At 54.8% G+C, this 18101-nt stretch overlaps 1 protein-coding gene across 3 annotated transcripts in view; it reads right to left on the bottom strand.

Annotated features, from left to right (window-relative positions):
- The window catches only part of LOC146869216 (E3 ubiquitin-protein ligase TRIM39-like), a 199118-nt gene that overhangs the window by 160270 nt on the left and 20747 nt on the right, over positions 1–18101 (bottom strand). For 2 of the 3 annotated variants that reach the window (XM_085643753.1, XM_085643825.1), the window contains exon 2: positions 317–412. The exons of the other annotated variant lie outside the window; for it this stretch is intronic. In XM_085643753.1, coding sequence (XP_085499879.1) covers positions 317–412 — 96 coding nt within the window. The remainder of the gene's footprint in view (positions 1–316; positions 413–18101) is intronic. 3 annotated transcript variants of the gene reach the window in all.

The raw sequence follows: 18101 nt of genomic DNA, 5'->3' as shown, positions 1-18101 counted from the left end.
GGAACTGGAGACTACACGTCTTGGACTCCTGAACATGTAGTAATACATTTTACTATCACCCTTCGACTTTGTGGTCATCTTCCCCAAGAAGGTAGCTAAACATGAATCATGGATATGGTTAAAGCTGGATTACATTTAAATAACATCCACACAACAGCTCCGGTAACCCCGGGATCCTTAGAGTGACATTATGCTTCTATGGTCAAGCAAACCCCAGATGATAGATTCACAGTCAGGACACCTCTGAGCCAGGTACGTCCAACCCCTGACACAAATGCTGTGGTCATCTGGAAACTGATGATTACTGTTAGCTTACCTCTGTCTGTTTCGCTTCCGCCTCTTCCTGGCGATGCAGTTCAAGCATACTGTCCAGCTTCCTCTTCAGAGGGCTAAGACAACTCCAAAACTTACCCTAAAACAAGAAATTCTATATTTTCAAAGCCTTGTAGAGATATTGTTGTACAATAACACAGCACAATGTGCAAAGATCCTGCCGAGGCTGAGATGCCTACTCTATATCTGCATTTTATTAACATTGTTCTGCTATGTAAATGTTAATTATTCATTTGGACAGAAATTTTGATGACGAGCATGTTGTTAACAAACAGATTATGGTGATGAGTGATTAACCTAAGGTATTATGATGCTTTGGTTAGCAACAGAGTTTATGGTGCATGTTTTCTACCATGGGGATTGTGAGTATGGGAGGCTACTCACACACACAATACATGCTCATGAGCACAATAGCTGGCACGGCATTTATGACGATAAGCATGTTGAGCTATTCTGGGTATCATTCAATAGAATTAGGATGGGCCTGTTCTCCAGCACATGATTTCTGCTGATGAGCTTCTGATGATGCTTGTTTGCACCGGGATTAAGTGACGTAGACAGGACCAGTTGATTTTAGCCTGTCCACTCCACCTACACAGAGGTAAAGTGAACGTGGCAGCCTTTAATTACACAGAGGAACGAGACAACATAAGGACAAGTGACTCAACAGACAGGATAGGATGGAGTAACATAGGTTGACCGAGTACCTTCAAGAGTGGAAAGCAGGCCACTAACAACCCACAATCTACAGACTATCTCTGCAGTCTTCCTTAACCAGGGTCTTTTGCTTCCATGTGTTTGGACATGTGAAGAAGGTGCACCTGCAGGGCGAGTGAGAGGCCTCTGTGCTCATCTGCAGTCTTCCTTAACCAGGGTCTTTTGCTTCCATGTGTTTAGACATGTGAAGACGGTGCACCTGCAGGGAGAGTGAGAGGCCTCTTTGCTCAACTGCAGTCTTCCTTAACCAGTTTCTTTTGCTTCCATGTGTTTGGACATGTGAAGACGGTGCACCTGCAGGGCGAGTGAGAGGCCTCTTTGCTCATCTGCAGTCTTCCTTAACCAGGGTCTTTTGCTTCCATGTGTTTGGATATGTTAAGAAGGTGCACCTGCAGGGCGCGTGAGAGGCCTCTTTGCTCATCTGCAGTCTTCCTTACCCAGGGTCTTTTGCTTCCATGTGTTTGGACATGTTAAGACGGTGCACCTGCAGGTTGCATGAGAGGCCTCTTTGCTCATCTGCAGTCTTCCTTACCCAGGGTCTTTTGCTTCCATGTGTTTGGACATGTGAAGACGGTGCACCTGCAGGGCGAGTGAGAGGCCTCTTTGCTCATCTGCAGTCTTCCTTAACCAGGGTCTTTTGCTTCCATGTGTTTGGACATGTGAAGACGGTGCAACTGCAGGGCGAGTGAGAGGCCTCTTTGCTCATATGCAGTCTTCCTTAACCAGGGTCTTTTGCTTCCATGTGTTTGGATATGTTAAGAAGGTGCACCTGCAGGGCGCGTGAGAGGCCTCTTTGCTCATCTGCAGTCTTCCTTAACCAGTTTCTTTTGCTTCCATGTGTTTGGACATGTTAAGACGGTGCACCTGCAGGGCGCGTGAGAGGCCTCTTTGCTCATCTGCAGTCTTCCTTACCCAGGGTCTTTTGCTTCCATGTGTTTGGACATGTGAAGACGGTGCACCTGCAGGGCGAGTGAGAGGCCTCTATGCTCATCTGCAGTCTTCCTTAACCAGGGTCTTTTGCTTCCATGTGTTTGGACATGTGAAGAAGGTGCACCTGCAGGGCGAGTGAGAGGCCTCTCTGCTCATCTGCAGTCTTCCTTACCCAGGGTCTTTTGCTTCCATGTGTTTGGACATGTGAAGACGGTGCATGTTGGACAGGCCTCACAGACGGCTTGCTCCCTCCCCGCTCGACAGGGCCCGAACTCCGGCCCACCTGGCATATCCCCACGACAAGCACCTGTACTCCGTCTCCCGACGGACCCTCTGCCCTCGGACCCCTACTCATCACGGGGTCCAGCCCCACCGGCTTCCCCGGCCGGGTCAAGCCGCCATCGGGGGCCCTGCACCACGCGGCCGCATGGCCTCCCCTCGACCCTAACCCCGGGCCTGGCCGGCCCCGACATCCCGGCACCACCATCCACCCAGGAGGTGAGCGGACCACTTGGCAAGTCAATGGGAGAACGAACTGTCAAGGGCTCTCCCCCGCCAGGTGCCGATCGCCCCCAGCTCCCCCAGGCACTGGCTCCACCCCCTGCTGGGTGTCTGGACACCGTCATCCCGGACCCTCCGACCTCCAAGTGCGAGGGTCCGGACATCAAAGGGCACCAGCCCTATAACTGAGGCAGCTCCGGAGCAGGAAGGCAGTTGTATCCTGGAGTCGAGAGACACCGAGTGAACTCAACCTTGACGGTCTACTGGCGCTGCCGTAGCCCGCTCTTGTGAACCATCGTCCTGCCTGCTGGCGCTGCCGCGGCCTTCTGCAACAGTCATCTTCCTGGGACCTGCTGGCGCTGCCGCGGCCCGTTGTAACGACCATCCTCACCGGGACCTGCTGGCGCTGCCGCGGACCGTATATCTCCCGGGGACCTGCTGGCGCTGCCGCGGCCCGTTGTAACGACCATCCTCACCGGGACCTGCTGGCGCTGCCGCGGACCGTATATCTTCCGGGGACCTGCTGGCGCTGCCGCGGCCCGTTGTATCGACCATCCACACCGGGACCTGCTGGCGCTGCCGCGGCCCGTACCACCTAACCACCAAGCTCGAGGATTGTGAGCTCATCATCATCTCATCAGAACTACCTGATTGGTAAATAGACTGCCCCGCTACCCCCTTCCCTACCTTGCGAGACTCTAATCGAGGGGACCCCTGAGTCCAGACCTCCTTGTACCATTCAACCGTACCTTAAATAAGTGCTTATAAAGAACGCTGAACCTTATCCGTGTGTGATATCTGTCTGTGGGGGGGAAGTTACTTGTCTGTACGACCGCTGGAGACGGCTCTCCCCGGAGACCTCTCCTCCTGACCCCGGCCGACCCTCCTGGTCCGTCTACCTTTTCTAACATTGGTGGCCAGCGGCGCGATCCGAATCAACGCGTAATCGTACAGAGAGTAGCTCACCCCACGACAAAACACGATGTCGACCAAAGATAGCAGCTCCACCGAGAAGTTCCAAATGGAGAAATTAGAAGAATACAACCACCGCGAACTGAGACAATTTTGCATAGAACTTGGCATAGCTACCACCGGCCTGAGTACCAAGGATGATCTAAAGCGCGCTCTTGAGTCATGGACAGAAACTGGGTTCGCAGGACCCTCCGACCAAAGCAGCGTCACACCAGACCAAAACAGCATCACACCAGAGGGGAACGCCACGGCTCCCGAGGAACGGGGAACGGGCCTCTCGCAGGAGGAGATACGAGAAAGAGACAGAGTCAGATTACACAAATTAGAGATGGCACGACTCAAGATGGATGGGGAACTCAAGTTAGCTGAACAGAAACTCAACCTCGAGCATATGCGGCTTCGAGAGGAACGAGAAGAAAAGCAGAGACAGAGAGAGCTGGAAGAGAAAAAAATAACGCTCGAGCACGAGCGCCGACTGGCGGAAATAGAACTGCGCAAACAGAATAAGGAACTGGGGGTGCCTGAGCGACCACACACCCCGGGGCCAATTGAGAAAAAAGTTCACATCCCCAAGGATGTGGTCCGCGAGTATGTCCGAGAAGACGACATACAACAGTGGTTTAAAGCCTATGAGATCGCAATGACCTCCCACCGGATCGACCGGAGTGATTGGGGAGCCGGACTTTGGGGGAGATTTATCAACGAGGGTCGCGATGCCCTACTACAGCTCCCCGATCACCAAATGTCGTCCTACGACCACATGAAGGCTGCCCTCCTCGCCCGCTACGGCCTCACGCCCGAGATGTACCGCCAGAGGTTCCGAGACTGCACCCGGATCCCAGGTACAACTTGGGTAGAATACGTGAACTATTTCAGCCGGGCCTTCGAGGGTTGGATCAAGGGAAGTCAGGTCACCACCTACGAACAACTCTTCAACCTTATGGTATGGGAGCACCTGTCAAACAACTGTTTCGTCGAGCTCAGGCAGCACCTACTCGACAGTAAGCTGACTGACCCCCGGCAGCTCGCCGCCGAAGCTGACCGATGGGAAAGCACCCGAGTGGGCCGGAGAGGGCCACACGAGCAGAATCGAAGCAACCAAAGCCAGCACCGTCCTCGGGGTGGAGGAGGAGGCCAGGGGCGAGGGAGAGACGCCTTGCCGGCAACCCCCGTGGCCAGCACCCCGCCTCCGGCCGGCCGGAGCAACCCCCCGTTGCGTCCTGGGTTCCGGGCCAACGTCACGTGCCACCGATGCCAGCGAGTCGGCCACTACGCCAATGACCCGAGCTGCCCGCAGAACCAAACACCCAAGCCCCGCCAGGTAGCTGCCGCTGCCCTCGGGGAAGAGCAATCATCGGAGGGACCCGAAGAGTATGAGCCGGCCCAGCAAGGGTGGGAACCGGCCGCCATGGTCCTGGCATGCTTAGGGGGAAGAGACATGGTTCCGCGGGCTCCCCTACCCGCCAACACCAGAAAATACGGTCAGTGGGTGACCATTAATGGACAGAGAGCCGAGGCCTTGCGTGACACCGGCGCCAGCGTGACGGCCGTCCGCTGTCACCTGGTAAAGCCCGAGCAGATCCTGCCGAACATTCTCTGCCCCGTCTGCTCGGCGGATAACTCTGAGAGCATGTGTAAGATGGCCTGCGTCCCGTTTGAATGGGGAGGGGTCTCCGGCCTACTGAAGGTGACGGTCCGGGACGATGCCCCCGTGGACTGCCTCCTGGGGAATGACCTCGAGAGTTCCCCGTGGGCCACCGTCGAGAGAAGAGAGCACTTGGGGATGCTGGGCCTCCCGGACTGGGCCTGCGTAACCACCCGATCCATGGCCGCCCGTGCCGCCCCCCGATCAGAAGAAACCGAATGGCCAGCACCTCCGCCCCCGGTTGCCCCCGTAGAGGACAACGGCGAGTCCGACCTCCCGGACCCGACTACCGAAGAAGACGCGCAACACCAGGACCTCCCGGATCTGGCTCAGTGGCGGCAAGAAGGGGGGCCCACCCAAGAACAGTTCCGCCAGGAACAAAAGACCTGTCCCTCCCTCGAGGGACTCCGCCAACAAGCCAGCACCCAAAACGCCGGGGACACCACCGGAACCCACTGGGTCTACTGGGATAACGACCTGCTCTACAGCGAGCAAAGAATCGCCGAGCTGGGGGCCGGTCGAGTTCTGGTGGTACCGCTCCGCTTCCGAGACTTTCTGCTCAACCTGGCCCACGACGTCCCCCTGGCTGGACACCTGGGCCAGGACAAAACGTACAGTCGCCTGGTGACCCACTTTTTCTGGCCGACAATGAGGAATGACGTCCTGAACCACTGCCGATCTTGCCCCACGTGCCAAGCCAGCGGGAAGAGTGGTCGGAAGCTGAAAGCCCCTCTGCAACCCTTCCCTGTGGTCACCACCCCGTTCGAAAGGGTGGGGATAGACATTGTGGGACCTCTGGACCCCCGCACGGCGCAAGGACACAGGTTCATCTTGGTACTAGTGGACCATGCCACCCGCTACCCCGAGGCGGTGCCCCTACGGACAGTGACCGCTCCGGTGGTTGGCCGGGCCCTGATGGGGATCTTCTCCCGGGTAGGCTTCCCCCGAGAAGTCGTCAGCGACCGAGGTACGAATTTCATATCCAAATACATGAAGTCCCTCTGGCAACAATGCGGGGTCACCTACAGATTCACGACCCCCTATCACCCCCAAGGGAACGGACTAGTGGAGCGTTTTAACCGCACTCTCAAAGGGATGATTGGGGGATTGGAAGAGCCTCTCCGTCGCCAGTGGGATGTACTGCTCCCGTGCCTCCTCTTCGCCTACCGAGAAGTTCCCCAGAAGTCCCTCGGTTTTAGCCCCTTTGAACTCCTCTACGGGCACCCTGTGCGAGGGCCCCTCAGCCTAGTCAAGGAAGGTTGGGAGATGGCCCCCCTCACGACCCCTCCAGACGTCTTCAAATACATCCTGGCCTTACGAAACCAGACCCGGCGCTTCAGGGAGATGGCCAAGGCGAACCTCGAGGCCAGCCAGGAGGACATGAAGAGGTGGTATGATCACAATGCCTCCTCCGTTGAATTCGAGCCTGGGCAGCAAGTATGGGTGATGTCCCCCACCGAACCATGTGCCTTGCAGGATAAGTGGACGGGGCCCTTCAAAGTGGTCGAGCGCAAAAGCCCCGTCACTTACCTCATCGACATGGGGTCTTCCCGGAACCCCCTTCGGGTCCTCCACACCAACCGGCTCAAACCACACTTTGTGCGATCCGAACTAAGCCTCTTGATGGCTACAGACAGTGGCACGGAAGAAGACTCCGAGCCCCTCCCGGATCTCCTGAAGACTCAGGAGAAGGACGGCTCCGTGGACGGGGTCCGGCTCTCTGACGCCCTCACTTCGGAGCAACGCCAGGACTGCCGGGACCTCCTGCTGCAGTTCGCTGCCCTGTTCTCCCTCACCCCCGGGGTCACCCCCAGGTGTCTGCACGACGTAGACACCGGGGACAGTCCCCCTGTCCGGCACCGGGCCTACCGCGTACCAGATCGGGTACGGGCCTGCATACAGGAGGAAGTGGCCAAGATGCTCACGATCGGGGTCATCAAGCCCTCGGACAGTCCCTGGGCCAGTCCGGTCGTATTAGTTCCCAAGGCCGCTGCCCCCGGCTCCGTCCCTGAACTGAGATTCTGCGTCGACTACCGGGGCTTGAACGCTGTCACCCGGACCGACGCTCATCCCATCCCCCGAGCAGACGAGCTGATCGACCGGCTGGGTGCCGCCCGCTACCTTAGTATCTTCGACCTAACGGCGGGCTACTGGCAGATCGGCCTCACACCCAGGGCCCAGGAACGGTCAGCCTTCTCTACCCCCGATGGCCACTATCAATTTAAGGTCATGCCCTTTGGCATGAAGAATGCCCCCGCCACGTTCCAACGCCTTGTGAACCAGGTCTTGGCGGGACTTGAAGAATTCAGCGCTGCCTACCTGGACGATATCGCTGTATACAGCCGCCACTGGTCCGACCACCTCCGTCACCTCCAGGAGGTCCTACACGCCCTCCAGCGGGCCGGCCTCACCATTAAGGCCGGCAAGTGCCAGATTGGCCAAGGGTCTGTGACCTACCTTGGGCACCAAGTGGGGAGCGGGCTGGTGGCCCCACTACAACTTAAGATTGCTGCCATCCAGTCCTGGCAGCCCCCCGTTACCCAGACCGAAGTCCGAGCCTTCCTGGGGCTCACCGGCTACTACCGGCGGTTCGTGAAGGACTACGGCAGCATCGTGGGGCCCCTCACGGGTCTCACATCCAAGAACCAACCGAAGCGGGTCAACTGGACTCCTGATTGTCAAGCGGCCTTCGAGGAGCTGAAGGCCGCCCTGTGCACCGCCCCGGTGCTCCAGGCCCCCGATTACAGTCGGGAATTTGTGGTGCAGACCGACGCCTCCGACCACGGCATCGGAGCCGTCCTCTCTCAGTTGAACCCCGAAGGTCATGACCAGCCGGTGGCCTTCATCAGTCGACGTCTCCTGGCCCGAGAACAGCGTTGGAGCACCATCGAGAGGGAGGCATTTGCAGTAGTGTGGGCCCTCAAAAAGCTCCGACCCTATCTCTTCGGTACCCACTTCCGGGTACAAACCGACCATCGACCCCTGCAATGGCTGATGCAGATGCGGGGGGAAAACCCAAAACTCTTGCGCTGGTCCATTTCCCTGCAGGGAATGGACTTCACCGTGGAGCACCGACCAGGCCAAGACCACGCCAACGCGGATGGCCTGTCCCGCTTTTTCCGCCTCGACGAAGAGAGTCCCCAAGGAGATGGGTGACTCTCCCCGCCTTCAGCTGGGGGGGACGCATGTTGGACAGGCCTCACAGACGGCTTGCTCCCTCCCCGCTCGACAGGGCCCGAACTCCGGCCCACCTGGCATATCCCCACGACAAGCACCTGTACTCCGTCTCCCGACGGACCCTCTGCCCTCGGACCCCTACTCATCACGGGGTCCAGCCCCACCGGCTTCCCCGGCCGGGTCAAGCCGCCATCGGGGGCCCTGCACCACGCGGCCGCATGGCCTCCCCTCGACCCTAACCCCGGGCCTGGCCGGCCCCGACATCCCGGCACCACCATCCACCCAGGAGGTGAGCGGACCACTTGGCAAGTCAATGGGAGAACGAACTGTCAAGGGCTCTCCCCCGCCAGGTGCCGATCGCCCCCAGCTCCCCCAGGCACTGGCTCCACCCCCTGCTGGGTGTCTGGACACCTTCATCCCGGACCCTCCGACCTCCAAGTGCGAGGGTCCGGACATCAAAGGGCACCAGCCCTATAACTGAGGCAGCTCCGGAGCAGGAAGGCAGTTGTATCCTGGAGTCGAGAGACACCGAGTGAACTCAACCTTGACGGTCTACTGGCGCTGCCGTAGCCCGCTCTTGTGAACCATCGTCCTGCCTGCTGGCCCTGCCGCGGCCTTCTGCAACAGTCATCTTCCTGGGACCTGCTGGCGCTGCCGCGGCCCGTTGTAACGACCATCCTCACCGGGACCTGCTGGCGCTGCCGCGGACCGTATATCTCCCGGGGACCTGCTGGCGCTGCCGCGGCCCGTTGTAACGACCATCCTCACCGGGACCTGCTGGCGCTGCAGCGGACCGTATATCTTCCGGGGACCTGCTGGCGCTGCCGCGGCCCGTTGTATCGACCATCCACACCGGGACCTGCTGGCGCTGCCGCGGCCCGTACCACCTAACCACCAAGCTCGAGGATTGTGAGCTCATCATCATCTCATCAGAACTACCTGATTGGTAAATAGACTGCCCCGCTACCCCCTTCCCTACCTTGCGAGACTCTAATCGAGGGGACCCCTGAGTCCAGACCTCCTTGTACCATTCAACCGTACCTTAAATAAGTGCTTATAAAGAACGCTGAACCTTATCCGTGTGTGATATCTGTCTGTGGGGGGGAAGTTACTTGTCTGTACGACCGCTGGAGACGGCTCTCCCCGGAGACCTCTCCTCCTGACCCCGGCCGACCCTCCCGGTCCGTCTACCTTTTCTAACAGTGCACCTGCAGGGCGAGTGAGAGGCCTCTGTGCTCATCTGCAGTCTTCCTTAACCAGGGTCTTTTGCTTCCATATGTTTGGGACATGTGAAGAAGGTGCACCTGCAGGGCGAGTGAGAGGCCTCTTTGCTCATCTGCAGTCTTCCTTACCCAGGGTCTTTTGCTTCCATGTGTTTGGACATGTGAAGACGGTGCACCTGCAGGGCGAGTGAGAGGCCTCTTTGCTCAACTGCAGTCTTCCTTAACCAGGGTCTTTTGCTTCCATGTGTTTGGGACATGTGAAAAAGGTGCACCTGCGGGGCGAGTGAGAGGCCTCTTTGCTCATCTGCAGTCTTCCTTAACCAGGGTCTTTTGCTTCCATGTGTTTGGGACATGTGAAAAAGGTGCACCTGCAGGGCGAGTGAGAGGCCTCTTTGCTCATCTGCAGTCTTCCTTACCCAGGGTCTTTAGCTTCCATGTGTTTGGACATGTGAAGACGGTGCACCTGCAGGGCGAGTGAGAGGCCTCTGTGCTCATCTGCAGTCTTCCTTAACCAGGGTCTTTTGCTTTCATATGTTTGGACATGTTAAGAAGGTGCACCTGCAGTGCGAGTGAGAGGCCTCTGTGCTTATCTGCAGTCTTCCTTAACCAGGGTCTTTTGCTTCCATATGTTTGGACATGTGAAGAAGGTGCACCTGCAGGGCGAGTGAGAGACCTCTTTGCTCATCTGCAGTCTTCCTTAACCAGGGTCTTTTGCTTCCATGTGTTTGGACATGTGAAGAAGGTGCACCTGCAGGGCGAGTGAGAGACCTCTTTGCTCATCTGCAGTCTTCCTTAACCAGGGTCTTTTGCTTCCATGTGTTTGGACATGTGAAGAAGGTGCACCTGCAGGGCGAGTGAGAGGCCTCTTTGCTCATCTGCAGTCTTCCTTAACCAGGGTCTTTTGCTTCCATATGTTTGGACATGTGAAGAAGGTGCACCTGCAGGGCGAGTGAGAGACCTCTTTGCTCATCTGCAGTCTTCCTTAACCAGGGTCTTTTGCTTCCATATGTTTGGGACATGTGAAAAAGGTGCACCTGCAGGGTGAGTAGAGGCCTCTTTGCTCATCTGCAGTCTTCCTTAACCAGGGTCTTTTGCTTCCATGTGTTTGGACATGTGAAGACGGTGCACCTGCAGGGCGAGTGAGAGTCCTCTTCGCTCATCTGCAGTCTTCCTTAACCAGGGTCGTTTGCTTCCATGTGTTTGGACATGTGAAGAAGGTGCACCTGCAGGGCGAGTGAGAGGCCTCTGTGCTCATCTGCAGTCTTCCTTAACCAGGGTCTTTTGCTTCCATGTGTTTGGACATGGTAAGAAGGTCCACCTGCAGGGCGAGTGAGAGGCCTCTTTGCTCATCTGCAGTCTTCCTTAACCAGGGTCTTTTGCTTCCATGTGTTTAGACATGTGAAGAAGGTGCACCTGCAGGGCGAGTGAGAGGCCTCTGTGCTCATCTGCAGTCTTCCTTAACCAGGGTCTTTTGCTTCCATGTGTTTGGACATGTTAAGAAGGTGCACCTGCAGGGCGAGTGAGAGGCCTCTTTGCTCATCTGCAGTCTTCCTTAACCAGGGCCTTTTGCTTCCATGTGTTTGGGACATGTGAAAAAGGTGCACCTGCGGGGCGAGTGAGAGGCCTCTTTGCTCATCTGCAGTCTTCCTTAACCAGGGTCCTTTGCTTCCATGTGTTTGGGACATGTGAAAAAGGTGCACCTGCGGGGCGAGTGAGAGGCCTCTTTGCTCATCTGCAGTCTTCCTTAACCAGGGTCTTTTGCTTCCATATGTTTGGGACATGTGAAGACGGTGCACCTGCAGGGCGAGTGAGAGGCCTCTTTGCTCATCTGCAGTCTTCCTTAACCAGGGTCTTTTGCTTCCATGTGTTTGGACATGTGAAGAAGGTGCACCTGCAGGGCGAGTGAGAGGCCTCTTTGCTCATCTGCAGTCTTCCTTAACCAGGGTCTTTTGCTTCCATGTGTTTGGACATGTGAAGAAGGTGCACCTGCAGGGCGAGTGAGAGGCCTCTTTGCTCATCTGCAGTCTTCCTTAACCAGGGTCTTTTGCTTCCATGTGATTGGACATATTAAGAAGGTGCACCTGCAGGGCGAGTGAGAGGCCTCTTTGCTCATCTGTAGTCTTCCTTAACCAGGGTCTTTTGCTTCCATATGTTTGCGACATGTGAAAAAGGTGCACCTGCAGGGTGAGTGAGAGGCCTCTGTGCTCATCTGCAGTCTTCCTTAACCAGGGTCTTTTGCTTCCATGTGTTTGGACATGTGAAGAAGGTGCACCTGCAGGGCGAGTGAGAGGCCTCTTTGCTCATCTGCGGTCTTCCTTAACCAGGGTCTTTTGCGTCCATGTGTTTGGACATGTGAAGAAGGTGCACCTGCAAGGCGAGTGAGAGTCCTCTTTGCTCATCTGCAGTCTTCCTTAACCAGGGTCTTTTGCTTCCATGTGTTTGGACATCTGAAGAAGGTGCACCTGCAGGGCGAGTGAGAGGCCTCTTTGCTCATCTGCAGTCTTCCTTAACCAGGGTCTTTTGCTTCCATGTGTTTGGACATGTGAAGAAGGTGCACCTGCAGGGCGAGTGAGAGGCCTCTTTGCTCATCTGCAGTCTTCCTTAACCAGGGTCTTTTGCTTCCATGTGTTTGGACATGTGAAGAAGGTGCACCTGCAGGGCGAGTGAGAGGCCTCTTTGCTCATCTGCAGTCTTCCTTAACCAGGGTCTTTTGCTTCCATGTGTTTGGACATGTGAAGAAGGTGCACCTGCAGGGCGAGTGAGAGGCCTCTTTGCTCATCTGCAGTCTTCCTTAACCAGGGTCTTTTGCATCCATGTGTTTGGACATGTGAAGAAGGTGCACCTGCAGGGCGAGTGAGAGGCCTCTTTGCTCATCTGCAGTCTTCCTTAACCAGGGTCTTTTGCTTCCATGTGATTGGACATATTAAGAAGGTGCACCTGCAGGGCGAGTGAGAGGCCTCTTTGCTAATCTGCAGTCTTCCTTAACCAGGGTCTTTTGCTTCCATGTGTTTGGACATGTGAAGAAGGTGCACCTGCAGGGAAAGTGAGAGGCCTCTTTGCTCATCTGTAGTCTTCCTTAACCAGGGTCTTTTGCTTCCATGTGTTTGGACATGTTAAGAAGGTGCACCTGCAGGGCGAGTGAGAGGCCTCTTTGCTCATCTGCAGTCTTCCTTAGCCAGGGTCTTTTGCTTCCATGTGTTTGGATATGTTAAGACGGTGCACCTGCAGGGCGAGTGAGAGGCCTCTTTGCTCATCTGCAGTCTTCCTTAGCCAGGGTCTTTTGCTTCCATGTGTTTGGACATGTGAAGACGGTGCACCTGCAAGGCGAGTGAGAGGCCTCTTTGCTAATCTGCAGTCTTCCTTAACCAGGGTCTTTTGCTTCCATGTGTTTGGACATGTTAAGAAGGTGCACCTGCAGGGCGAGTGAGAGGCCTCTTTGCTCATCTGCAGTCTTCCTTAACCAGGGTCTTTTGCTTCCATGTGTTTGGACATGTTCAGAAGGTGCACCTGCATGGCGCGTGAGAGGCCTCTTTGCTCATCTGCAGTCTTCCTTAACCAGGGTCTTTTGCTTCCATGTGTTTGGACATGTGAAGAAGGTGCACCTGCAAGGCCAGTGAGAGGCCTCTTTGCTCATCTGCAGTCTTCCTTAACCAGGGTCTTTTACTTCCATGTGTTTGGGACATGTGAAAAAGGTGCACCTGCGGGGCGAGTGAGAGGCCTCTTTGCTCATCTGCAGTCTTCCTTAACCAGGGTCTTTTGCTTCCATGTGTTTGGGACATGTGAAAAAGGTGCACCTGCAGGGCGAGTGAGAGGCCTCTTTGCTCATCTGCAGTCTTCCTTACCCAGGGTCTTTAGCTTCCATGTGTTTGGACATGTGAAGACGGTGCACCTGCAGGGCGAGTGAGAGGCCTCTGTGCTCATCTGCAGTCTTCCTTAACTAGGGTCTTTTGCTTTCATATGTTTGGACATGTTAAGAAGGTGCACCTGCAGTGCGAGTGAGAGGCCTCTGTGCTTATCTGCAGTCTTCCTTAACCAGGGTCTTTTGCTTCCATATGTTTGGACATGTGAAGAAGGTGCACCTGCAGGGCGAGTGAGAGACCTCTTTGCTCATCTGCAGTCTTCCTTAACCAGGGTCTTTTGCTTCCATGTGTTTGGACATGTGAAGAAGGTGCACCTGCAGGGCGAGTGAGAGACCTCTTTGCTCATCTGCAGTCTTCCTTAACCAGGGTCTTTTGCTTCCATGTGTTTGGACATGTGAAGAAGGTGCACCTGCAGGGCAAGTGAGAGGCCTCTTTGCTCATCTGCAGTCTTCCTTAACCAGGGTCTTTTGCTTCCATATGTTTGGACATGTGAAGAAGGTGCACCTGCAGGGCGAGTGAGAGACCTCTTTGCTCATCTGCAGTCTTCCTTAACCAGGGTCTTTTGCTTCCATATGTTTGGGACATGTGAAAAAGGTGCACCTGCAGGGTGAGTAGAGGCCTCTTTGCTCATCTGCAGTCTTCCTTAACCAGGGTCTTTTGCTTCCATGTGTTTGGACATGTGAAGACGGTGCACCTGCAGGGCGAGTGAGAGTCCTCTTCGCTCATCTGCAGTCTTCCTTAACCAGGGTCGTTTGCTTCCATGTGTTTGGACATGTGAAGAAGGTGCACCTGCAGGGCGAGTGAGAGGCCTCTGTGCTCATCTGCAGTCTTCCTTAACCAGGGTCTTTTGCTTCCATGTGTTTGGACATGGTAAGAAGGTGCACCTGCAGGGCGAGTGAGAGGCCTCTTTGCTCATCTGCAGTCTTCCTTAACCAGGGTCTTTTGCTTCCATGTGTTTAGACATGTGAAGAAGGTGCACCTGCAGGGCGAGTGAGAGGCCTCTTTGCTCATCTGCAGTCTTCCTTAACCAGGGTCTTTTGCTTCCATATGTTTGGGACATGTGAAGACGGTGCACCTGCAGGGCGAGTGAGAGGCCTCTTTGCTCATCTGCAGTCTTCCTTAACCAGGGTCTTTTGCTTCCATGTGTTTGGACATGTGAAGAAGGTGCACCTGCAGGGCGAGTGAGAGGCCTCTTTGCTCATCTGCAGTCTTCCTTAACCAGGGTCTTTTGCTTCCATGTGTTTGGACATGTGAAGAAGGTGCACCTGCAGGGCGAGTGAGAGGCCTCTTTGCTCATCTGCAGTCTTCCTTAACCAGGGTCTTTTGCTTCCATGTGATTGGACATATTAAGAAGGTGCACCTGCAGGGCGAGTGAGAGGCCTCTTTGCTCATCTGTAGTCTTCCTTAACCAGGGTCTTTTGCTTCCATATGTTTGCGACATGTGAAAAAGGTGCACCTGCAGGGCGAGTGAGAGGCCTCTTTGCTCATCTGCAGTCTTCCTTAACCAGGGTCTTTTGCTTCCATGTGTTTGGACATGTGAAGAAGGTGCACCTGCAGGGCGAGTGAGAGGCCTCTTTGCTCATCTGCAGTCTTCCTTAACCAGGGTCTTTTGCTTCCATGTGTTTGGACATGTGAAGAAGGTGCACCTGCAGGGCGAGTGAGAGGCCTCTTTGCTCATCTGCAGTCTTCCTTAACCAGGGTCTTTTGCTTCCATGTGATTGGACATATTAAGAAGGTGCACCTGCAGGGCGAGTGAGAGGCCTCTTTGCTCATCTGTAGTCTTCCTTAACCAGGGTCTTTTGCTTCCATATGTTTGCGACATGTGAAAAAGGTGCACCTGCAGGGTGAGTGAGAGGCCTCTGTGCTCATCTGCAGTCTTCCTTAACCAGGGTCTTTTGCTTCCATGTGTTTGGACATGTGAAGAAGGTGCACCTGCAGGGCGAGTGAGAGGCCTCTTTGCTCATCTGCGGTCTTCCTTAACCAGGGTCTTTTGCGTCCATGTGTTTGGACATGTGAAGAAGGTGCACCTGCAGGGCGAGTGAGAGTCCTCTTTGCTCATCTGCAGTCTTCCTTAACCAGGGTCTTTTGCTTCCATGTGTTTGGACATGTGAAGAAGGTGCACCTGCAGGGCGAGTGAGAGGCCTCTTTGCTCATCTGCAGTCTTCCTTAACCAGGGTCTTTTGCTTCCATGTGTTTGGACATGTGAAGAAGGTGCACCTGCAGGGCGAGTGAGAGGCCTCTTTGCTCATCTGCAGTCTTCCTTAACCAGGGTCTTTTGCTTCCATGTGTTTGGACATGTGAAGAAGGTGCACCTGCAGGGCGAGTGAGAGGCCTCTTTGCTCATCTGCAGTCTTCCTTAACCAGGGTCTTTTGCTTCCATGTGTTTGGACATGTGAAGAAGGTGCACCTGCAGGGCGAGTGAGAGGCTTCTTTGCTCATCTGCAGTCTTCCTTAACCAAGGTCTTTTGCATCCATGTGTTTGGACATGTGAAGAAGGTGCACCTGCAGGGCGAGTGAGAGGCCTCTTTGCTCATCTGCAGTCTTCCTTAACCAGGGTCTTTTGCTTCCATGTGATTGGACATATTAAGAAGGTGCACCTGCAGGGCGAGTGAGAGGCCTCTTTGCTAATCTGCAGTCTTCCTTAACCAGGGTCTTTTGCTTCCATGTGTTTGGACATGTGAAGAAGGTGCACCTGCAGGGAAAGTGAGAGGCCTCTTTGCTCATCTGTAGTCTTCCTTAACCAGGGTCTTTTGCTTCCATGTGTTTGGACATGTTAAGAAGGTGCACCTGCAGGGCGAGTTAGAGGCCTCTTTGCTCATCTGCAGTCTTCCTTAGCCAGGGTCTTTTGCTTCCATGTGTTTGGATATGTTAAGACGGTGCACCTGCAGGGCGAGTGAGAGGCCTCTTTGCTCATCTGCAGTCTTCCTTAGCCAGGGTCTTTTGCTTCCATGTGTTTGGACATGTGAAGACGGTGCACCTGCAAGGCGAGTGAGAGGCCTCTTTGCTAATCTGCAGTCTTCCTTAACCAGGGTCTTTTGCTTCCATGTGTTTGGACATGTTAAGAAGGTGCACCTGCAGGGCGAGTGAGAGGCCTCTTTGCTCATCTGCAGTCTTCCTTAACCAGGGTCTTTTGCTTCCATGTGTTTGGACATGTTCAGAAGGTGCACCTGCATGGCGCGTGAGAGGCCTCTTTGCTCATCTGCAGTCTTCCTTAACCAGGGTCTTTTGCTTCCATGTGTTTGGACATGTGAAGAAGGTGCACCTGCAAGGCCAGTGAGAGGCCTCTTTGCTCATCTGCAGTCTTCCTTAACCAGGGTCTTTTACTTCCATGTGTTTGGGACATGTGAAAAAGGTGCACCTGCGGGGCGAGTGAGAGGCCTCTTTGCTCATCTGCAGTCTTCCTTAACCAGGGTCTTTTGCTTCCATGTGTTTGGGACATGTGAAAAAGGTGCACCTGCAGGGCGAGTGAGAGGCCTCTTTGCTCATCTGCAGTCTTCCTTACCCAGGGTCTTTAGCTTCCATGTGTTTGGACATGTAAAGACGGTGCACCTGCAGGGCGAGTGAGAGGCCTCTGTGCTCATCTGCAGTCTTCCTTAACTAGGGTCTTTTGCTTTCATATGTTTGGACATGTTAAGAAGGTGCACCTGCAGTGCGAGTGAGAGGCCTCTGTGCTTATCTGCAGTCTTCCTTAACCAGGGTCTTTTGCTTCCATATGTTTGGACATGTGAAGAAGGTGCACCTGCAGGGCGAGTGAGAGACCTCTTTGCTCATCTGCAGTCTTCCTTAACCAGGGTCTTTTGCTTCCATGTGTTTGGACATGTGAAGAAGGTGCACCTGCAGGGCGAGTGAGAGGCCTCTTTGCTCATCTGCAGTCTTCCTTAACCAGGGTCTTTTGCTTCCATATGTTTGGACATGTGAAGAAGGTGCACCTGCAGGGCGAGTGAGAGACCTCTTTGCTCATCTGCAGTCTTCCTTAACCAGGGTCTTTTGCTTCCATATGTTTGGGACATGTGAAAAAGGTGCACCTGCAGGGTGAGTAGAGGCCTCTTTGCTCATCTGCAGTCTTCCTTAACCAGGGTCTTTTGCTTCCATGTGTTTGGACATGTGAAGACGGTGCACCTGCAGGGCGAGTGAGAGTCCTCATCGCTCATCTGCAGTCTTCCTTAACCAGGGTCGTTTGCTTCCATGTGTTTGGACATGTGAAGAAGGTGCACCTGCAGGGCGAGTGAGAGGCCTCTGTGCTCATCTGCAGTCTTCCTTAACCAGGGTCTTTTGCTTCCATGTGTTTGGACATGTGAAGAAGGTGCACCTGCAGGGCGAGTGAGAGGCCTCTTTGCTCATCTGCAGTCTTCCTTAACCAGGGTCTTTTGCATCCATGTGTTTGGACATGTGAAGAAGGTGCACCTGCAGGGCGAGTGAGAGGCCTCTTTGCTCATCTGCAGTCTTCCTTAACCAGGGTCTTTTGCTTCCATGTGATTGGACATATTAAGAAGGTGCACCTGCAGGGCGAGTGAGAGGCCTCTTTGCTAATCTGCAGTCTTCCTTAACCAGGGTCTTTTGCTTCCATGTGTTTGGACATGTGAAGAAGGTGCACCTGCAGGGAAAGTGAGAGGCCTCTTTGCTCATCTGTAGTCTTCCTTAACCAGGGTCTTTTGCTTCCATGTGTTTGGACATGTTAAGAAGGTGCACCTGCAGGGCGAGTGAGAGGCCTCTTTGCTCATCTGCAGTCTTCCTTAGCCAGGG

This window comes from Triturus cristatus, chromosome 1_1, assembly GCF_964204655.1.
Source record: "Triturus cristatus chromosome 1_1, aTriCri1.1, whole genome shotgun sequence".
NCBI classification, from domain to species: Eukaryota; Metazoa; Chordata; class Amphibia; order Caudata; family Salamandridae; genus Triturus; species Triturus cristatus.
The sequence above is the reverse complement of the archived record's forward strand: the minus strand, read 5'-3'. Positions and strand labels throughout refer to the sequence as shown.